Source organism: Neospora caninum, chromosome II, assembly GCF_000208865.1.
Source record: "Neospora caninum Liverpool complete genome, chromosome II".
NCBI classification, from domain to species: Eukaryota; Apicomplexa; class Conoidasida; order Eucoccidiorida; family Sarcocystidae; genus Neospora; species Neospora caninum.
The window spans coordinates 58,086-75,041 of record NC_018387.1 but is presented as its reverse complement, the minus strand read 5'-3'; the positions used below and the strand labels follow the sequence as shown (position 1 = coordinate 75,041).

The 16,956-nt window shown below is 53.2% G+C and overlaps 4 protein-coding genes across 4 annotated transcripts; 2 read left to right on the top strand and 2 right to left on the bottom strand.

Annotated features, from left to right (window-relative positions):
* Positions 1 to 267: 267 nt before the first annotated feature.
* Positions 268 to 2,744, top strand: NCLIV_004670 (conserved hypothetical protein; the record flags this gene model as incomplete). Its single annotated transcript, XM_003879976.1, has 3 exons — positions 268 to 488; positions 1,246 to 1,728; positions 2,369 to 2,744. 3 exons carry the CDS (start codon positions 268 to 270, stop codon positions 2,742 to 2,744), a joined length of 1,080 nt encoding a protein of 359 aa, XP_003880025.1.
* An 870-nt stretch (positions 2,745 to 3,614) lies between these two features.
* On the bottom strand, positions 3,615 to 5,776 carry NCLIV_004660 (conserved hypothetical protein; the record flags this gene model as incomplete). The annotated part of the gene is made up of 5 exons (XM_003879975.1): positions 3,615 to 3,701; positions 4,245 to 4,363; positions 4,719 to 4,895; positions 5,074 to 5,205; positions 5,680 to 5,776. 5 exons carry the CDS (start codon positions 5,774 to 5,776, stop codon positions 3,615 to 3,617), a joined length of 612 nt encoding a protein of 203 aa, XP_003880024.1.
* Positions 5,777 to 8,426: 2,650 nt separating this feature from the next.
* Positions 8,427 to 10,657, top strand: NCLIV_004650 (conserved hypothetical protein; the record flags this gene model as incomplete). Its single annotated transcript, XM_003879974.1, has 3 exons — positions 8,427 to 8,667; positions 9,431 to 9,531; positions 10,247 to 10,657. 3 exons carry the CDS (start codon positions 8,427 to 8,429, stop codon positions 10,655 to 10,657), a joined length of 753 nt encoding a protein of 250 aa, XP_003880023.1.
* Positions 10,658 to 12,790: 2,133 nt separating this feature from the next.
* On the bottom strand, positions 12,791 to 16,636 carry NCLIV_004640 (putative DEAD/DEAH box helicase; the record flags this gene model as incomplete). The annotated part of the gene is made up of 7 exons (XM_003879973.1): positions 12,791 to 13,552; positions 13,954 to 14,073; positions 14,279 to 14,456; positions 14,863 to 15,017; positions 15,451 to 15,531; positions 15,823 to 15,949; positions 16,251 to 16,636. 7 exons carry the CDS (start codon positions 16,634 to 16,636, stop codon positions 12,791 to 12,793), a joined length of 1,809 nt encoding a protein of 602 aa, XP_003880022.1.
* Between the last annotated feature and the right edge of the window lie 320 nt (positions 16,637 to 16,956).

Sequence of the window (16,956 nt, the reverse complement as noted above, 5' to 3'; positions counted from 1 at the left end):
GGAGGTTGGCCCGCTAGCGTTGCCCATACACTTCAAGCAACACGAGACAGACAGAGCATGGGCACTCTCGCGCTTTCGTTGTGAGCCCCAGTTTTCTGTAGCCGTCAGAATTGGCAACCATTTTCTAACATGCGTGTCCGCTTTCGATGTCAAGGCACTCGCCTAGCGCGAGTTGCTACACTTTTCGTGGTGCTTGTGACGTGTTTACTTCTGCCAATCGCTGCGTTGGTCGGACAACGGCGAACTGGAGTAGACGGACGTTTCCGAATGCGAGTTCCCATTGGCTCATGGAAAATAGTGGGAGGTGCGTGCCTTGTAGGCGAGCCCAACAATCTGGTTGTTGATGCCGTGCCCACTGTGGATGAGAAAGGAGTTCAAACCATGCTGGTCACAGGGCCAAGCTCAGGGCTCTGCCGGTGGCTTACGGGCCGTGTTCAATTGCACAACGAGATGAAGGCGGCCTGGGAACAGGCGCTTTCGACAGAAAAGTCAGTAGCAGCAACGTTATTCCTGGAATCTCCTGATACGGCGATCAAGTTCTGAAGAGCACAATCCGGGACTCAAATGACGGGCGCTACTAGCCTTTCTGCGAGTACGCGCACATCCGGAAATCGGGCAACAGAGTGCAGCGTCCACCGGACCATTTGGCGCAGGGGGCTGTTGGATGCTGTAAAGATCAGCGTTGATACGAAACTTCACCAGTCTCTGATGAGTTAAGTTGGGTCTGTGTTGTTGAGTAGAGCTACAATGATATTCTCGATTCAGAGAAAATGGAGATACTTTTATCATGGCTGGTGAACCTCAAGGCAAGATATTAAGCTCAAGCAAATTGATCTTTTTTGCTAAAGCGTTAGGGTGGGACCCACTTGCGTATGTGTTTCAATGCATAGCAGAGAATGTGCACGCGCAGCCGTGTTTCCTGTAGGGATGATTTGAGTTTCTGCGTTTACAGGTAGATACACAGTTTTGTCCAGCTCCGATTCTAGGCTTTCTGGGCTGCGAAAGGTTTACAGTGCATTCCATGCGTAACTCAAAGGTTAAAGCTTTCGAAGCAGGGCCTCAGGCGCTTTCCCATCAAGTGTGATTTGGAGGCTGGTGGTGTACCTCTTCGTCTGTGTATATAGTCTTTTCAATTGGTGTGTTCCTCAAGCCTGTCGCTGCATATCGACCTTCATCGGTGGGGTATAACTCAAAGACTGTCGGCTCACTATCTCTGCACGGTTTTCGAAATCTGGTTTTCCGCAGGTCCCAACACAGCTGGTGGCGTCTGTGGCAGCGGTTAACGCTCTGGCTGAAGGAATTCCCTTCGCCCCAGATCATAGCCACGGTGACTTACTTCGATTTTTCTGATGGCGACAAGAGTTCATCGCCGACTCCGTGGTTTACGGCAATGTTCGCGTACGAATCCCCGCCTCCTGCTGAGAGTTTCGGCGTGTTCAGTCACCTTGAGGAGAGTTTCGTGGTTTTTCCCGGTGCTGCCCCAAAAGAAGTTACGCTGCTTCTGAACCCGTCTCCTACGTTCAATACGGTACTGCCACAAGAAGAACAACCCACCATTGTACCGGACATGAACGATGTTTTCAGCTTCTTTGGGCAAAATATGGAACGTGCAGAACACACACGTGCGGCCTTCCGCGTCGACTATGACGAGATTGTAACCACCCCAATTACGTTCAACTTGAAACTCGCAGACTTCTGGAGTTTCGGAGGAGACTGCATGATACAAGGGTGAGTACGAAATTCGAGTCAACTTGATTCGGGTTCAAACCATGCTCATAACAACGCGTTTCCTTTCCCGCATCCAATAACGACGAACCACCTGCATTCGTTTGGAATGATTCACGTTTGCACAGCTTTCGTTGGTTCCTTGTTCTACGTCTCGCAACGGACAAGCACGATTTGGGTGGACAAATTCGCTGGCGTCGCGCGGCGGACCGGAGTCCTCTATGCTGGCCCAGCTTTGGTTTCACAGCTGCATGTTTGAATCTAGTGACAATGACGGACAATCACTATTGTTTCCCGCAGCAAGTACAGCGATATCTGGGAAACCAGGAGTCACACAAAACGCTGAGGCCGTCTGGTCGATACTTTTCCACTACGTTCAATTTTCTCTCGTCTGTGGTTGGCCAATTCACCACGGCGCTTTTTTTTCTCGTCGACGTAAAAGAAGCGCAGGGGTTTTTGATACCTAGGGGATGAGACGTCGCGGCAGAGAAAATTTTTATCTCCTGGATGCCAGTCGACGGCTGCTGATACACGGTCGCACGAGAGGCATAGTGTCAATAATTTCGTCATCCTGCATATATACCACAGGATTTCATATGAGCCTTCCGCCTGTACTCGTTTGTTGTTTCTCTGCTTCCTACAGAAACTTTGTTATCACATGGGACGAAGCCAGCACACCATGCTTACATATTCACCAGGCTACCATGAACCTTGTGACAGCGTATCTCGCAGATAAGATCGAGGCCATAAAATTCACTGCACGAGGCATCGATTTCTTCAGGAATGTTGTGCCGGGCGTCGCGGCGGTTGTTGAAAAGCCTCCTTTTAGGGCACCTGGCGGCACGCCCTTGTTGGACTGGACCAACAAAATGGTGTATCTGGGATTTTTGACCGATCCTCTTCTTAAGAGAAAGTTTTCTCGTGCGAAGAAGATTCTATCACACATCCGCTGGCAAATGGCTGCAAGTGTAGCTGAGGGCATTTTGAATCCAGGAGTGTTTTTCGGTCCTCCCTCGTAGGTGACAGCCGTGGGCACACTTTCCAAGGATAAACGATTATGCTGTTATACTACGGGGGAAGAGTGCACGTGAAAATCAGCGCGAACTCATTGTGAACAGTACAAATGCGTTACAGCTAGAAGCTGTATTCCACTACAGAAAAGCTTTTCCCGTTCTCTTCACCTTCGACTCACTGCATGTTGTTGGCCCTGTTCCAACACGTGGGACAAACTTTGAGCCACACTGTGCTTGATTACGACGTAGCAACTGCCGAGGATCTGCACAGGACTCGGATCGAGTTCATTCGTGTCGTATGGATGTGGTTGTAGGTTCCGCGCTGCTGTGGATTGTCTGCTCGCCCCCCCCCCTCCCCTCCGCCCCGGGTTAGCGGTGCTGTCTGTTCTGTTCAAGCATTCACCAGTATATGCAGCCGCGGACCGCGAGTTCAAAAACTTTCTAATCTCTCTGTCTCGACGTTATACCAGCGTCTGAGCAAACTCCCGTCTCAAAGAGTAGGTAAACAGCTATTACCCGGTAAAGTTTGCTGATTTAGCGCTGCCCCAGAGTATATAAACGGAAAATGGAGCCACTGTGTTTCTTTCCCTTGAAACCAAAACTCATGGCAAAGCACACAGACCCGTCTTGACCACTCTCGTAACGGAGCCGTATCTCGTTTTTCAGGGTCTCCGCAGACCGTGTCGCGGTCCCTAGAGCGTCCAACTCCGGCGACTCTAGAGCCTTCCACGAGCCGCTAGCGACAAAGGGGAGAAAGGGAGGACAGTAAAAGAATCCAGCGAAACCGAAATGACATTCGCTTTTTCACAAGAACACACAGAGGCAACGTGAAAGAAACAAACAGCAGGAAAGAGGTCGTCCCAAGTCGCAGTCGTTTTATCGCGCAGGTGTCCTCGAAGGATTCGTTTCTTCCTCTGTCAGCTGCTCGTGCCACTCTTCAAAAACGCTGGCAAGCATATTCATCTGCACGCACGGGAAATAAGGGCCACACACTGAAGTTGCCACCATCCCCATGCGGCGCCGGCGCGCACGAAATGCCACATCTACTCCGAACTGAGGTGCATTTGCATCACTACAAAAACTGTTGCCCACTGAGAAGTGCACGCTGACGCTACTGTTTCTATGGCAGTTCAACAGCTTCACTTCGCGACGCCTAGGGGACTTGTCTGTTATCAAGCCGTGGCTATATCGCTGTCTCTCCTTTCTCTCGTATATTCACACAAATATACATATACATTGAAATTTGTGAGATTTGCGTGCGACCTTGCTATTTGACCTCGACTCTACCACAGACGCCAATAGGCAACCTGCTGCTTGCGGTCTTCCTCGTCGGTATGCACTTGCGCGGAAAAGAGTCAAAACACGCAATAATCCTGATACTCAAACAGCGAAACATTTCTCTGTATTTCAGCACACGTTGACGATGCCGCCTTCTCCACGTGGTTCCGAGCAACCACTGAACTTTTTTTTTTAAAGGCAGATCGCTACCTCATGTTTTTCTCTTACCGTGGTATTGTACGCTTGTGCGATGTTCATAATTTTGCCCTGAAGGCGAATTGCCCTCTCCGTCAATTCATTCCCCTTTTCATCCAGAGCCTTCAGCCGTTCTTTGAAGGTATCCAACTCTAACAAAAACCGCAAAAACGAACGGAAAATCCAATCGGTTTCCTTTTTTGCTGAACGGACGCGCACAACCCACGAAACGAGCTCAACAACAGGCCCCAACAGTCACTCCCACACGCCTTAGCTGAAGCACAACGGAAGACAGACTGTACGAAAACACCCTTCTAGCTGTCGACTGTTCCTGAGAGGCACTGTGACCGGTTCCACGGTTCCTTGAAAAAAATGCGTTGTTCGGAGGAAACGTGGCTGGTCTGGGACACTATTGGCTTCGGTGGATAGCCTCAGAAAATGCAGAGTGTTCTTGCCAACGACGCGGAGCAGCGAAAGGAGTGAATGCATTAAACACGAACTGCCTACCAGTCAGTTGAGGCGGGTTCACGAATTGCTCGAGTTCCTGCAGGTGTCGCAGCTGCGCTGCCGTTGCTTTGAGCATCTCTTCATGCTGCAGAACGTAAGCTCTCTTCGCTTCGAGAGTCATCATGAGATTTAAAGCCGCCGATTGCTCGTTCTCGAGCCAGACTTTCATTTGCTCATCTGAGGGCCGCACACGAGAGAGACACCAAACAGACTGTCAAGGAATTCACTGTGAAGGCGTCCTTTCCCTCCTTCAGGAAATGGTGGTAATGGAAGGCGCTAGAGCTGCAGTTGCGGGTGACAGCACCTCCGAAAAGACACCTTTCAGGATGCAACGTTCGCGACCTGAGAAACTCACATCGTTCCTCCATTTCGAAAAGATTTCCGCGAAACAGTTGGTTCGCTTGGTGGTGCAGACGGCAAATGCTCATCACCAGAGACAAGTGAAAGTCTGTCACCTGAGAGTTCTTCATTCCCAACGCCGCCATAGCTGCGAGAAACAAAACACACCACTAAAAGGAAGAACGTTCCCACAGAGTGAACCGAAGCCGCATGCAGTGGAGTGTTGGAAAGGAGAAGTTCTTTCATCCCGTTTGTAGTGACTCTCACACTCGCGCGACGGAGAACATCGCTGACGAACAGCCACGGAGGTGCGGACGCATGTCTCCATGCCAGTGGTTGCAAACCCACTGGATTCATAAGCCAATGCAACACAAATTCGACGCCCGTCCTCTAGTCATTCGATGTTGTACATATATATTTATATAAATATACGTATATGTATCTATACAGATGCGAACAGAACGAGAGTGACAACCGCGGTCGGTGTGGCTGAGGCTCCAGCACAGAGAAAAAAGGCAATCAGCGTTGGGAAGGACGCGAAGAGGGGAAAAGTCACAGACCGGCACCGCCCGTCCGTCTACACCGGGACTTCGCCTGTGATGTACACGCAAAGGCTGCCTACCTTTCTGTTTTGCAGGATCCATGCCTACAGCCTCTTCACAGAGCATGAGGCGGCGCTCGAGCGCATCCAGCAGTCGCTGTTGTTTCTCCTCATCCATCTTGAACAGAATGGCACGAAGGACGCTGCAACCCCGACGACACGGAAACAAAGCGAGGTCACTCTGTACCGACAGAGAACTGGAAACGCCTGGAATGGATGAAACGGTTCCCCCGCAAGGCAACACTTGTGACGGACTGAGGGAGAAAGTCCAGACCGTATAGAAAGGTACGGGCCGGTAGACAAGGAATCGTACCGAGTGGCGTTTTGCAGGCTATTCCTGGCCCGTAGATGAGTGCCGTGCACCGAGGAACGGGGAGGGGAAAGGTGGACAACCGGAGGCGGCAATGGTGATGGACAAGACCGGTGAACCCCCTCCTAGACACAACTGACGAACACGTGAGAGACCCAATTGGATGCGGAAACCCCAGAACCTGCCACAGAAGGTGGCTAAGAAAAAGGGTGCTTCCTCAACATGCTCGGGTCTGGAAAAGACAGAAATAACGAATGAATTTACAAGGAACAAACGAACCGCTTGAGGACGCCGTTTCATCTCCCGAGCCACCGTCGTGTACAGTTAAGAAAATCAGGTGACACCTTCGAGAAAACCGCCTCTCCGGTGTACCTACAGGTGACACTCTACCCCAGTGTACAACGGAGCTGTACAGGAACTGAAGCAGGCCAAGAACTCTTGCAGAAGAACCGTCTCTTACCCGACTTGCTTCTTTACTTGCCTCAAGAGCAGAGGCGAGGAACAGCAGGGACAGTTACACTGCTGTCAAAGTCGAAGGCGAGACCAAAAGCATTGCGCTAGCTCCGAGCGCCTGGCGCAGCCTGCTCGAACCTCGGGTCCTCGTCCGTTCTCGGGAATGCAGAACGAGCGGTTCTTCCGAGGCCAGAAAAGACGGCAAAGCAACACTGAGGAAAAGGCGGCTGCAGCAGGGCAGAGATGGACAGCCTTCGAAGAAGAGGGCTGGAAGTGGCTTGCTAGACTGCGTCACGCAGTCTGTATACAAAACGCCCCTTCTCGCGGCCAGCACAGAGCCCTGTTGAATCACTTGGCATCTGCCCCGATAGACAGAGGGGAATATTTTGCCCTCTTTTATAGCCAAGGGAAAGGATAACGGTGTGGCCGGAAAAGGCAAGGTAGAGGAACACCTTCCGTGGATCTCGTACACTTTCCGTGCGGACTGAACCGCGCCTTTCCTGGCAGACATGCACAGTGCAGCATCGGGGCACAGAATTCGGCTTATGCACGACAGAGTGACAGGCGCATGCATGTGGCGCAAACTGCGCAATTCGGATTGCCTCGAGGCGGGCGCTACACCACAGCGCCTTTCGTGCTCAGTAAACCGAGCAAACGCTGAAGGGGACAAAAGACCAAAGTTCTCTGTGCCAGTGAAATATGCGATTTCGTGTCCAAGGGGCAGCAGCGTTGAAAAGGCCGAAGTGCCAAAGCGCCCTCGTGGCGGCCCTCAATGCAGCCCTCTCCCTGCTCGCCGATACCTCGACACGGATGCCGCGAGGAAGGCCCCAGAAAAAAAAAGAGCTCGCTTCCCCCTTTGAACAACGCAAGAAACTCTAAAGTCCTGTCGGCATTTCTTTGATGGCGACTTGGATCTTTCATTCCAACAGAATGCTCATTCATCTGCTTTTGACAGCGTGAGTGTCCACACGGCTGCGTGCAAAATCGAGGCACGGCCTTTTGAAAAGCGCAGTTGGACGGAATCTGAAGGAACGACTACCGATCCTGTGGTTCAAATCCTGCATACCACTGGACACGGCGGGTGCACGCAAGTTGTGAGGCCATGCGACCTAGCCTGCTCGAGTGTCTCGATCGACAAAAAGCGGTGGTGCTCTGCGGAGTCCAGGGGCGCCCACTTCACTTCGTCTCTTCTTTGTTCGAATCGATCTTCCCTTGCGCGTAGATCCAATAATTTATATGGCCTCACTCTGCGTGGTCGCTTCTTAGACGGTGCCGAGACGACGTGTACACGCTATCTTATGTATATGGGGTCTTCCTGGTGGTGTCCTGGCTGCAAGTTCAGCTGGACTCGTTCGTCCGCTGACCGTCAGAAACATGCAGCAGTGAAGAGAGAGACCATTCTGGCAACCGGCAGTACTTCTTGAGTGGAGATGATCCTGCAAGCTCTCAAGTGACCCTTTCAACGCATCGCGATTGGTTTTTGCTAGTCTCAGACAAGCGAGGTTTTTCCTGCTTCCATTCCGCTGACCATGTCTATTCGATTTTACGGCACTGCCCCTCTCGCACAAAATTTTGGACGCGAGTGATGTTTTTCCCTCTTCTCGGTTTCAAGTGTGTACTGCCTGAGGCACTTTTAAAGTTTGTCGCTCTTGCCGACCTGACCCTTTTCCGATCTTCGTCTTTCTCCGCTCCTTGCCGTTGTCTTTTCACAACTCCCCACCCGACTCCCGGCTGTTTTGCCGCGAAACAGCAATTACTTTACTTTGGGTTAGTTTCAATGCCCTAGGCAGAGCCACTCGTGCTGCTCGTCATCGGTCGCAGACCCTCTGTCACAACGCGATCTCTCGTCCTCTCTCGTCATCGCCGGCGTTCTGCAGTCTTTTTCCCGGTACCTGCGCATCTTCTTTTCATCTGCGCTCAGATGAGCCCACTCGTCGTGCCTCTTTTCCGTCGGGAGTTTGCTTCTTCCTGTGCTGTAGTTACACCCCCGCCCTCAATCTGAAAAATGGCCAAGACGGGGATGCCGCGGACGGCACGCCGACGGGGGGACCCAGAGAAGGCACTCGCCGTGGCGATTACAGCAAGGTTTTTCGGCGTTGTCTCCGGCTTCTTCAGCATTATGCTTTGGCTGCTGATGGCTGTCACATGTTCGCCCTCTCTCACCGTTGACATGGACGATCCTTTTGCCGATGTCAACGCAACCCGATGGAGGGAAACATTCTTCTCTTTCAATCCTCGAATTTTCGGTGAGGGTCCCAGTGCTAGCTCTCCCGTTGAATTTCTAGGGTCGCGTCAGGCGCACGCGTGTGCGCCAAAAGTGTCTCCAAAGAATTGAGATATACGACTATGTCTCGTTGCATAGATGCACACACGCCGATCAGCTTACGCCAAAGGGATCAGGCCGAACAAACGTGCTGGCGCTGCCTAAAATCTGGTATGATCCTCTGGTCTCACTGGCCTTTGCTGCTGCCAATGTACACTCATCGCACTGGTGCTGACTATCTGGCCCATACAGCTGCTCCTGTCCGTTTCCTCACAAACCTGAGGAACGTTTCATTTCGTCAAACATAAAGGCTCAGCGCTCAGGCCCACGCACTGTGTGCGCATTTTCCTCGTACATACACATTTCTATAACTACATATATATATATATATATATAACTATATATATACATATAACTACATATATATATATATATATATATATATGCTTGTATGGGTGATGGGCCCTGTGTATTAGGTACCGTGACGTGACTTCGCATATGTGCTGCTGGGAAGAAAATTTGCTGTCGAAGGTCATCCTGCCGAGTTGGTGCGGGCGGCGTGGGTGTGCTGGCGTGGTGAGACGAACCGGCACACCAGGACTGGGCGCGACACACACCGTCTTGATGGATTACGCGGACTCACGGGCATGTTAACTGCATGCTTTTGGTTCGTTTGGACGTGGAAGAGTCGTCATGCGTGCCTCAGGCCATGCTGTGTTCTCGGCGGTTGATTGTGCGTTTTGCAGGCAACCTGTGGGCGCCCTTCTGCATGGGCTGCACTTCCATTCTTCTTCACTTCAAAGGATTCAATGTGCGGTTTATAACGCGCTCGTGGTTTCGATTCGCGGTGAGCAGAATGTCACAATGGAGGGGGAGGCGACTGGAGAGTCCGTTAATCTGCGTGCTCTTGCTCCGTGGAAAGCGAGGCTCTCAACGTCATGCTTGTTTCTGTTTGGGATACGGAATCGTGGCTGCGCCGGACCTATTTTTCGGAAAACCGCTGCTCCTGTGCAAGACACCTGTCATCTTTGGCATGCGCATTTTTACGCGTTGGGACCGCGGGAGGGCTGTAGGCGAGCGAGGTGTGGAGAACACACGCCTTTGCCCATCAGTGAATAAGATGAGGGCCGGTGGTTCCGCTGTTCAGTAGTTTCCCTATTAGCCAGAGGGAAATCGATGGGACGCCTTGCTTCCCTTGGCCAGCGTGTGGTAAGAGACGACGGAGGGGAAACCGTCTCCGTGTGTTTTCTGACGGGCGAACAACAGTACCAAGCAAAACATTTTGTTTCACCAGAGAGAAGAAATGTGACGAGATCTGTACACGGTTATGCACGTCATGTGTTGCAAAGAGTAAAGTCTGTCACCTCATCGCTTTTCCTATTCTGTAGGCAAGAAACAGTGCAAACCCCGGACACGTGCCCGTGCGTGGCGGGGACGGCGTCTTTGATCGTTACCACCGAAAAAACCTCACGAAAGGGTCTTTTGCAGTTTGTCTTACGCTTGCCTCAGTTTCCTGAAGGCGGTGTGTCTGTGTCCTTTTGTGCGTGCACGTCTCTGCGCAGCTTTGGAATATCGCCCAGGCGCTGTTTGGCAACTTTGGATACTGCGGAGGGATGGGCTTTCTGGTGGCAGCTATCAGCCTAGTCACGGCCGTTTTGGCGGTCGTTGTCGGAATTCTACACAGCCGAATTCCGGTGTCAGGCGACTTGGCTGCTCCTCCGGTCGCTGAGATTTTTTTTGCTTTGACGCGTCTGCTGTCGTCCCGCGAGAACGAAAGTGCCCCGCGCGAGGGGAGCGAGTCAGGACGTTCCGCTACCGGCGGCTCTTCGCCGGCAAGAAACGAACACAAAGATACACCTCGCTTGGCGAAGGGCGAGCGCGACGCGGAAAGGGGCGCCAGTGGTAACACAAGCCTGAGCGGCAGTGGCTCGCCCGGTTTGCAGAATGTAGCGAATGTAGAAAATGATGTGTAAACAGAGGACGCGTTTTCGTGGCGAGAATTGCCTGTTCTACGGCCAGTCTTCGCAGGAGGGGGGAGAGTGGACGGAAAAAGCGAATGTCTTGTAAGTTTTTTGTTTGATAAAGCGAGAGACTCCGCCGTCAGGGGATGTAGGGGACAAGACAACGTTTTTTCGTTTCACTGGCGCCCCCGAAATCCCTGTTTGGCAGACAAAAAGCCAGGTGACACCGCAGATGTGCCAGCAGGGAAGATCAAACAAAAGGGAGTCAAGCTCAAGCGTTCCCTCATAGAGATCACACGTTTCTATCTGTGCGAGAGGAGGGAAACGTGTGGTGCTCGTAGGAGACGCAACACGAAATTTTGACTGGTTCGCCTCGCTGGAGCATGACGTTTGTTGAGGAAAGAATAGTGTGTCGTGGCTGGGAACGGGGGGCGGGGAGTTGAAGGGAACGTCTTTTTCCACGAGAAGGTGCAGTGTCGCTGCGAAAAGCACTATGAACGAGACAGTCGGCAGCGATGGATGGAACGCAAAGGGAAAGAGAACTCGAGTGTTTGTCGTCGGGTTTCTACGCCCGTTGTTTCCAATCAAAAGCATCCCGCAGTATCTTACGGTTCGCGACCCAGCAAGCTCTTCGGAGAGAAGTAACGGAAATGCGGGCTTTCCTCAGTCGCTTCATTAAAACCACTCGCTTTGCCTTTGGGACTGAAGCATAAGAAAGCTGTTTTATCGGCGATTGGCAGTCCCTTGCGCAATGCGGGAGTCGAAACGTGGATTTGAAAACGTGTACTTATTAATAGGCGAGTTTGGCTAACACCGTCGCATGCCACCGTTGAGCCTCCACACCTCCAGGAGACACTGGAACGTTTGTCCTGCACCCGCTACAGTGCGCGAATGCGGCAGTCACCCCCTCGAAGTGCTCGTGCTTCTTTCGCCCGCAAAGGAAGGCTGCTCGGGCTGTCCCCAACGCGAGACTCTCGGGAGCTCTACGTCACTTCGCCGTACAAACACACATGGAGAAAGAGGAAGACCAGGCAGCAGTACGCAGGCAGTCGGCTCATGTATCGACCGCAGCGACTGAGTTCAGAAGCGGGAAAGAAAACCGTCGCTTTCCACCCCTGTGAAAGACTGAGCAGGGATCGGTGGCGTTGTGCGTCCGCGCGAAGCAAGACCCTCCAAGGGATTTGCGGCGCTAGATTGGTCTTTGCCGTCCAGTCAACATCCAGCGTTCTGCATCGTATGAAAGCAAATGCGTCGTACTGACGTCATAATTGGTCGACGCGAAAATACTCCGCACTACACGACGGCGCTGCCTTCACCGGCCAGAAAACCCAACTGAGCGTCATAATCATGCGGCGATGCTTCCGCCAGACTTGCAGCAGGAGCGGGGAGAGTGGTGTTCCCCCTCAGCGCCTCTATTTGACCGAGGCGCTTCACAGAACCCCTGAACTCCCCTGGAGGACCGCGAAGTTCCACTGAAGGAACATAAGGGCGCACGTCGGCAGAAACGGAAGCTAGGATTGGCGACCCTGGCAAGACCCTAAACCCTGAAGTGTCGTATCCTGTCTGCTGTGTATCAGCCGTTGGCCACGCGTGAGAGAAACGAGCATGCTCGGAAGAAGACACACCTGTATAGGCCGGGCTTTTTTTGCTGCAAATCACACACTTCTCTGTGCACCCACATTCGTTTGGGGTTTCAAAAGTGGATTCCACACAAAATGCGCCAGCGGCACTCAGTTGTTCCCTACGTTTCCGCTGCTCTGTTTGTGTCGCTTGCCCAGGTATCAACTGCTCCTTCGGAAAGTAAGGGAGCATTGAAAAACGCATCCGTGCGCGTTTTGAAAACAAGTCTTTCTCAGGAAGCAGCCGCGCCCGAGCCGCCTCCGGCCACTGAGACTAACGAAAGGCGAAAACGAAGAGCTGCCGAGTCTTCCTCGTCAACCCCGAAAAGTTGACCGCACGTTTTTCGTCCCTGCACTTTTCCCTCCCCACGGCGCTGCGAAGTCGTGCACACTCGCGAAAGAAGAACAAGGCACAGTGTGCGCGGAAAACATCGCCGATGCACTCTCGAGCGGAAGAGCCTCGGTGTGTGTTTTCGACGGGCACCACATTTTTTCCACACGGTTCTTCATGGAGTATACCACTCCCTCATATTCTCAGTTTTCTGATCATTTCTTCGATGTCTTCAGGGTCCTCGTTCATACACTCAATGTCGCACCTGTAAAAATCTCGGATTTGCTGAAGCAGATGCTCTTCGTGACTGTTGACCAGATTGATGGCAATGCCTTTCAGCCCGAACCGTCCAGTGCGACCAATGCGGTGGATATACGTTTCCATATTCACCCGCGGGCCCTCTCGGCCGGCTGCCTGCATGCCATCCGCCTGTGCGCCTTCCCACCCGCCTCTCCCTACACCCTGCCTGGTGACTCCCTGCACGCCTTCTGGCCCGCCGACGCGTCCTTGGTAGACGAGTGGCAAGTCGAAATTAACGACGAGAGTGACTTGGGGCACATCGATACCGCGCGCCAAGACATCCGTGCAGATCAGCACTTTTGTTTCGCCTTTCCGGAACTCGTCCATGATGCGGTCTCGCATTTCAATGCCCATCTTCTCAGGCCCCTGCGCTTGAGTTCCGCAGATAAGCGAGACGGCGTAGCCGTCTTCCTGCATCTTGAGTGCCAAGGAAAAGGCGCTTCTTCGACTGTTAACGAAAATGACCGACTGGCCAAGGCACATAGACGAGTACAAGGAGGACAGGACGGCAAACTTCTGGTAGAAAGACGAATCGAGACGGTAGGGCAGAGGCGAGTCTCTAGCCGGAGTCGGGATGGCGCCCAGAGACGCCGCTCTCTGATCGCAAGGGATATAGTACTGCTTGATGCACGAAAGAGTCAGTTCCTCCTTTTTCACCTGAAAACGAAAACGGAGATGAGAGAACAATACCTGGAACCGAGAAAAAGGGCCAGACGCAGGGAAAAGAGCTACAGCGGACGACAAAAAAACATGTGAGAACCACGAAGGACGCGAGGAAAACGACACAACCAAGCGGCGAAACAACACCGCGACCCTGTCGAGCGCCGGAGAAACAACGGATGGGAAACCTCGCAACGGGAAGTCCGTCGTGGGTCTGCTTTACCCAAGATGCGAAAAACCGAAAGCCGCTAGCGACTCCCTGCGCCGACGCGCGAGGAAACACACAAGGAAACAAAGTTCTGAGGACACAACAACGCGACTTCGGGATATGGAACGGAAAAACACGCACCACTCGCGACGTGTGAAAAACGCAGAGACCGAAGGGAGTCGGCACCTACAGTGATTTTGTTCGCTGTTGGCATAAGTTTCTCTGCAAACCCTCGGACTTCTTCGGAGAACGTAGCCGAGAAAAGAAGAATTTGGAGACGTTGAGGGAAGAAGCGCCGAATCTGCTGCACCTGGAGGAAGACGATGCATGTCTCAAAGCCGAGTGCCGACGCATCGAAACGGCAAAGCACAAAAAATGCGTGCCGCCCCCCCTGAACGGCCGTCACCGTTGCGCCCTCTCAGCGGCTGTGCCTTTCCCGGGACCTGCGACGCTCGACTTCCCATCCTAGCAATCGCAAGCGCGCATCTCTTTCCCCCACCCTGTGAGCCCCTTACCTGGGGAGCCATGTTGTTGGAGAAGTTGATGAGCTCGTCGGCCTCATCCAGCACAAAAAGCTTGACCGAGTCCGCCCCGAACTTCCTCTTCTTAAGCAACTCCATACACTTCCCCGGAGTCCCCACGACGATGGGCGACTGCACGACAGAGCTCGTCAACGTGGTGTACACTGTGCACCTGAAAGCAGAGAGAGAAAAGCGTTGTTCTGAAATCCGGGAGGCAAAGTCGCCGACAAAGAAAGCACTGGAGAGATCCGTGCATCGATATGGCGTCTCGCCAGTCGGCCCACGTCGGCGAATGACAGTCGAGGCACGCACCAGTTGTAGGTAATGGTAAAGACGGAAGGGGGTCGGTGGGGCAACTCACCAAACAATGGGAATGTGTGCATGCAAATATGCATGCAGCTGCACACACCACATTCCCTAATCGTACTTGTATAGTATATCCGTCTCTAGAGGCTGACTGGCTGATGGCAACTGCCGTTCTCCGGTCAGGTGCTGATGCACCTGTTGCGCTCTTTCTAGAGCACCTGTATCCCACGTACACACACGTGCATGCCCCAACATGCGGATTCATATCTTACTTTCCCGTTCCCTGCGCCGGCATCGGAGAGGCAGCAGGCGCATCTGATTTTTGTGGGATAGCCACAAAAATGGAAGTGTCGGTGAACCTCGCCAGGGACTCAATGACGCGGACGGTCTGCTGCGCCAGCTCTCGAGTGGGACAGAGACAGAGGGCCTGAACGAAGCACACGGAAGCACGGCGCGCGCGCATGTGTAGAGCGAGGGCAGAGCACAGACGAAACTTTGCGGTGGCTGTTGCTGAGCACGCACAGACCGTTTCTGCAGTGGTACCTTGTCGAAAGCAGTGCACGGATACACGATACGCAACAAAAAGGGCCGCAGCTTGCCATGTACCGGGAACGGCGAAACACACATGGAAGGATTGTGACGATGCACACGAGCTGTAGCGGACGAAGTCTTTAAATCCAGAAGAGAGCGGAAGACTCTTGCGAGAGAGACACAGAGGCGCGCCTGCGCACCTCCGCGAAAGCCGGTGAAAGGCAACGCCTTGCAGAAACGCGGTTCCGGGAGTATCTGAGCACGAGAAAGCCGCGTGCAGACGCCGCTGAAGAAAGAGGCATCACAAATGAGAGAAAAAGGTAACGTACTTGTGGCGCCTTCAGGTTATTATCCACTTTCGTCAACATCGCCAGAGCAAATGTTGCAGTCTTTCCGCTTCCGTTTTGCGCCTGAGAGGAAGGAGACGCGCCGGGAGAGAGACGAGGCCCGAGAGACACGGGTGCACACAAAGAATACTGGAAACAGTCGTTGTGCTGAGGGCTGTTGACAACTAAGCAACGGCACAGAAAACTAGGGATACGAGCCGGAGGGAGAGCGCGAGTGGAGAAGGGACAAAACCGTTCTCATGTCATCCCCTAAATGAGGCACACAGGGACTGTACGCGGAGGAAAAGACATACAGTGAAGACAGACTTGAGACAAACGAAGAAGAAAGGATGTATTGTCAGAGAATACTCGAACCTGGGCAATTAGATTCTCATCGCGGTCGAAAATCAAAGGAAGAGCGGCAGCTTGAATTTTCGAAGGCTTGCTGAAGCCCTGGTTTTCCACGCCCAGCAACAGCTCTTTCTTGAGGTTCAAGTCCGTCCTGAGAGTTGGACACGAGAAACACACGACAAACCTTGGGACACGGGGCCGAGTAAAGTGAGTGGGGCGCTGAGAGAACCTCGATTGAAACCCTGCTTTCTGCGCGCGGCAAGAGTCGAATACCCCGGAGACGAACAGAGCAACACATCTCGGCGACAGTGAACAACTGTTAGGGAGAAGGAAGAAAACGCACCAAAGGTGGAAACAAGGGGCGAGTCTTCGGGGAAGACCGTCGAGGAGACAAGGGAATGGCATGAGAAAAACGATGGAGTGTCGCGCACAGAACGATCCCGGGGTCTCACCACGAAGATGCAGACACAGGTGCACCTGCGGACCCGTCTGCCCTGGCAACCACGACGGCCGACTGGTCGTCAACCTCTCGCAGATGTTTGTGCTTTGCAGCTTCGAAATCTGTTGAAAATCCCGGGGTTCGGACATTCGCGGCCTTTCCGTCCGTCGCCACGCTCGCAGCTGTTGCGCCGGCGTCTGAAACTCCGTCGTGCGCGGCGTTGTTCTTTTCCCCTGCGTCTCTCGCGTCGGCGACACCCCCTCGGCCTCCAACTCGATTCATCTGCTGGCGCATGAACTCCTGCAGCGCGTTTTGGTCGATCTGGTCATCCATCGCAGCAGCGGCCGCAGCAAGGCCAGCTGCCACGGCAACGGCCATGCCTTCCTTCTGCTCAGACATGGTGGGCGAGAAACAGATCTGGAGGTAGTGGGAAGTTTTGGTCGGAGGCCGGAGAACGAGACGGAGAGCCACGCAAAGAGAGGAAAACGCGCTGGCTGAGGGAGAGCGTTGGACAACTCACGCCCGGCCCAGGAGGCGACAAACAAGAAGAGCGATGAACGCAGGGAAGACAGGGGCAAGAGGAGCGCGGCGAGAGAGGGCAGGGAACAGTCCAGTGCACATGAGAGTCAGCAGAGATGAGGCCAAGCGAGAATCACCGGGCCGACGAGGAAAGGTGGCTTGGACAATGGAAGGGTTGCAAACATCCAGCTCTGTTTCAC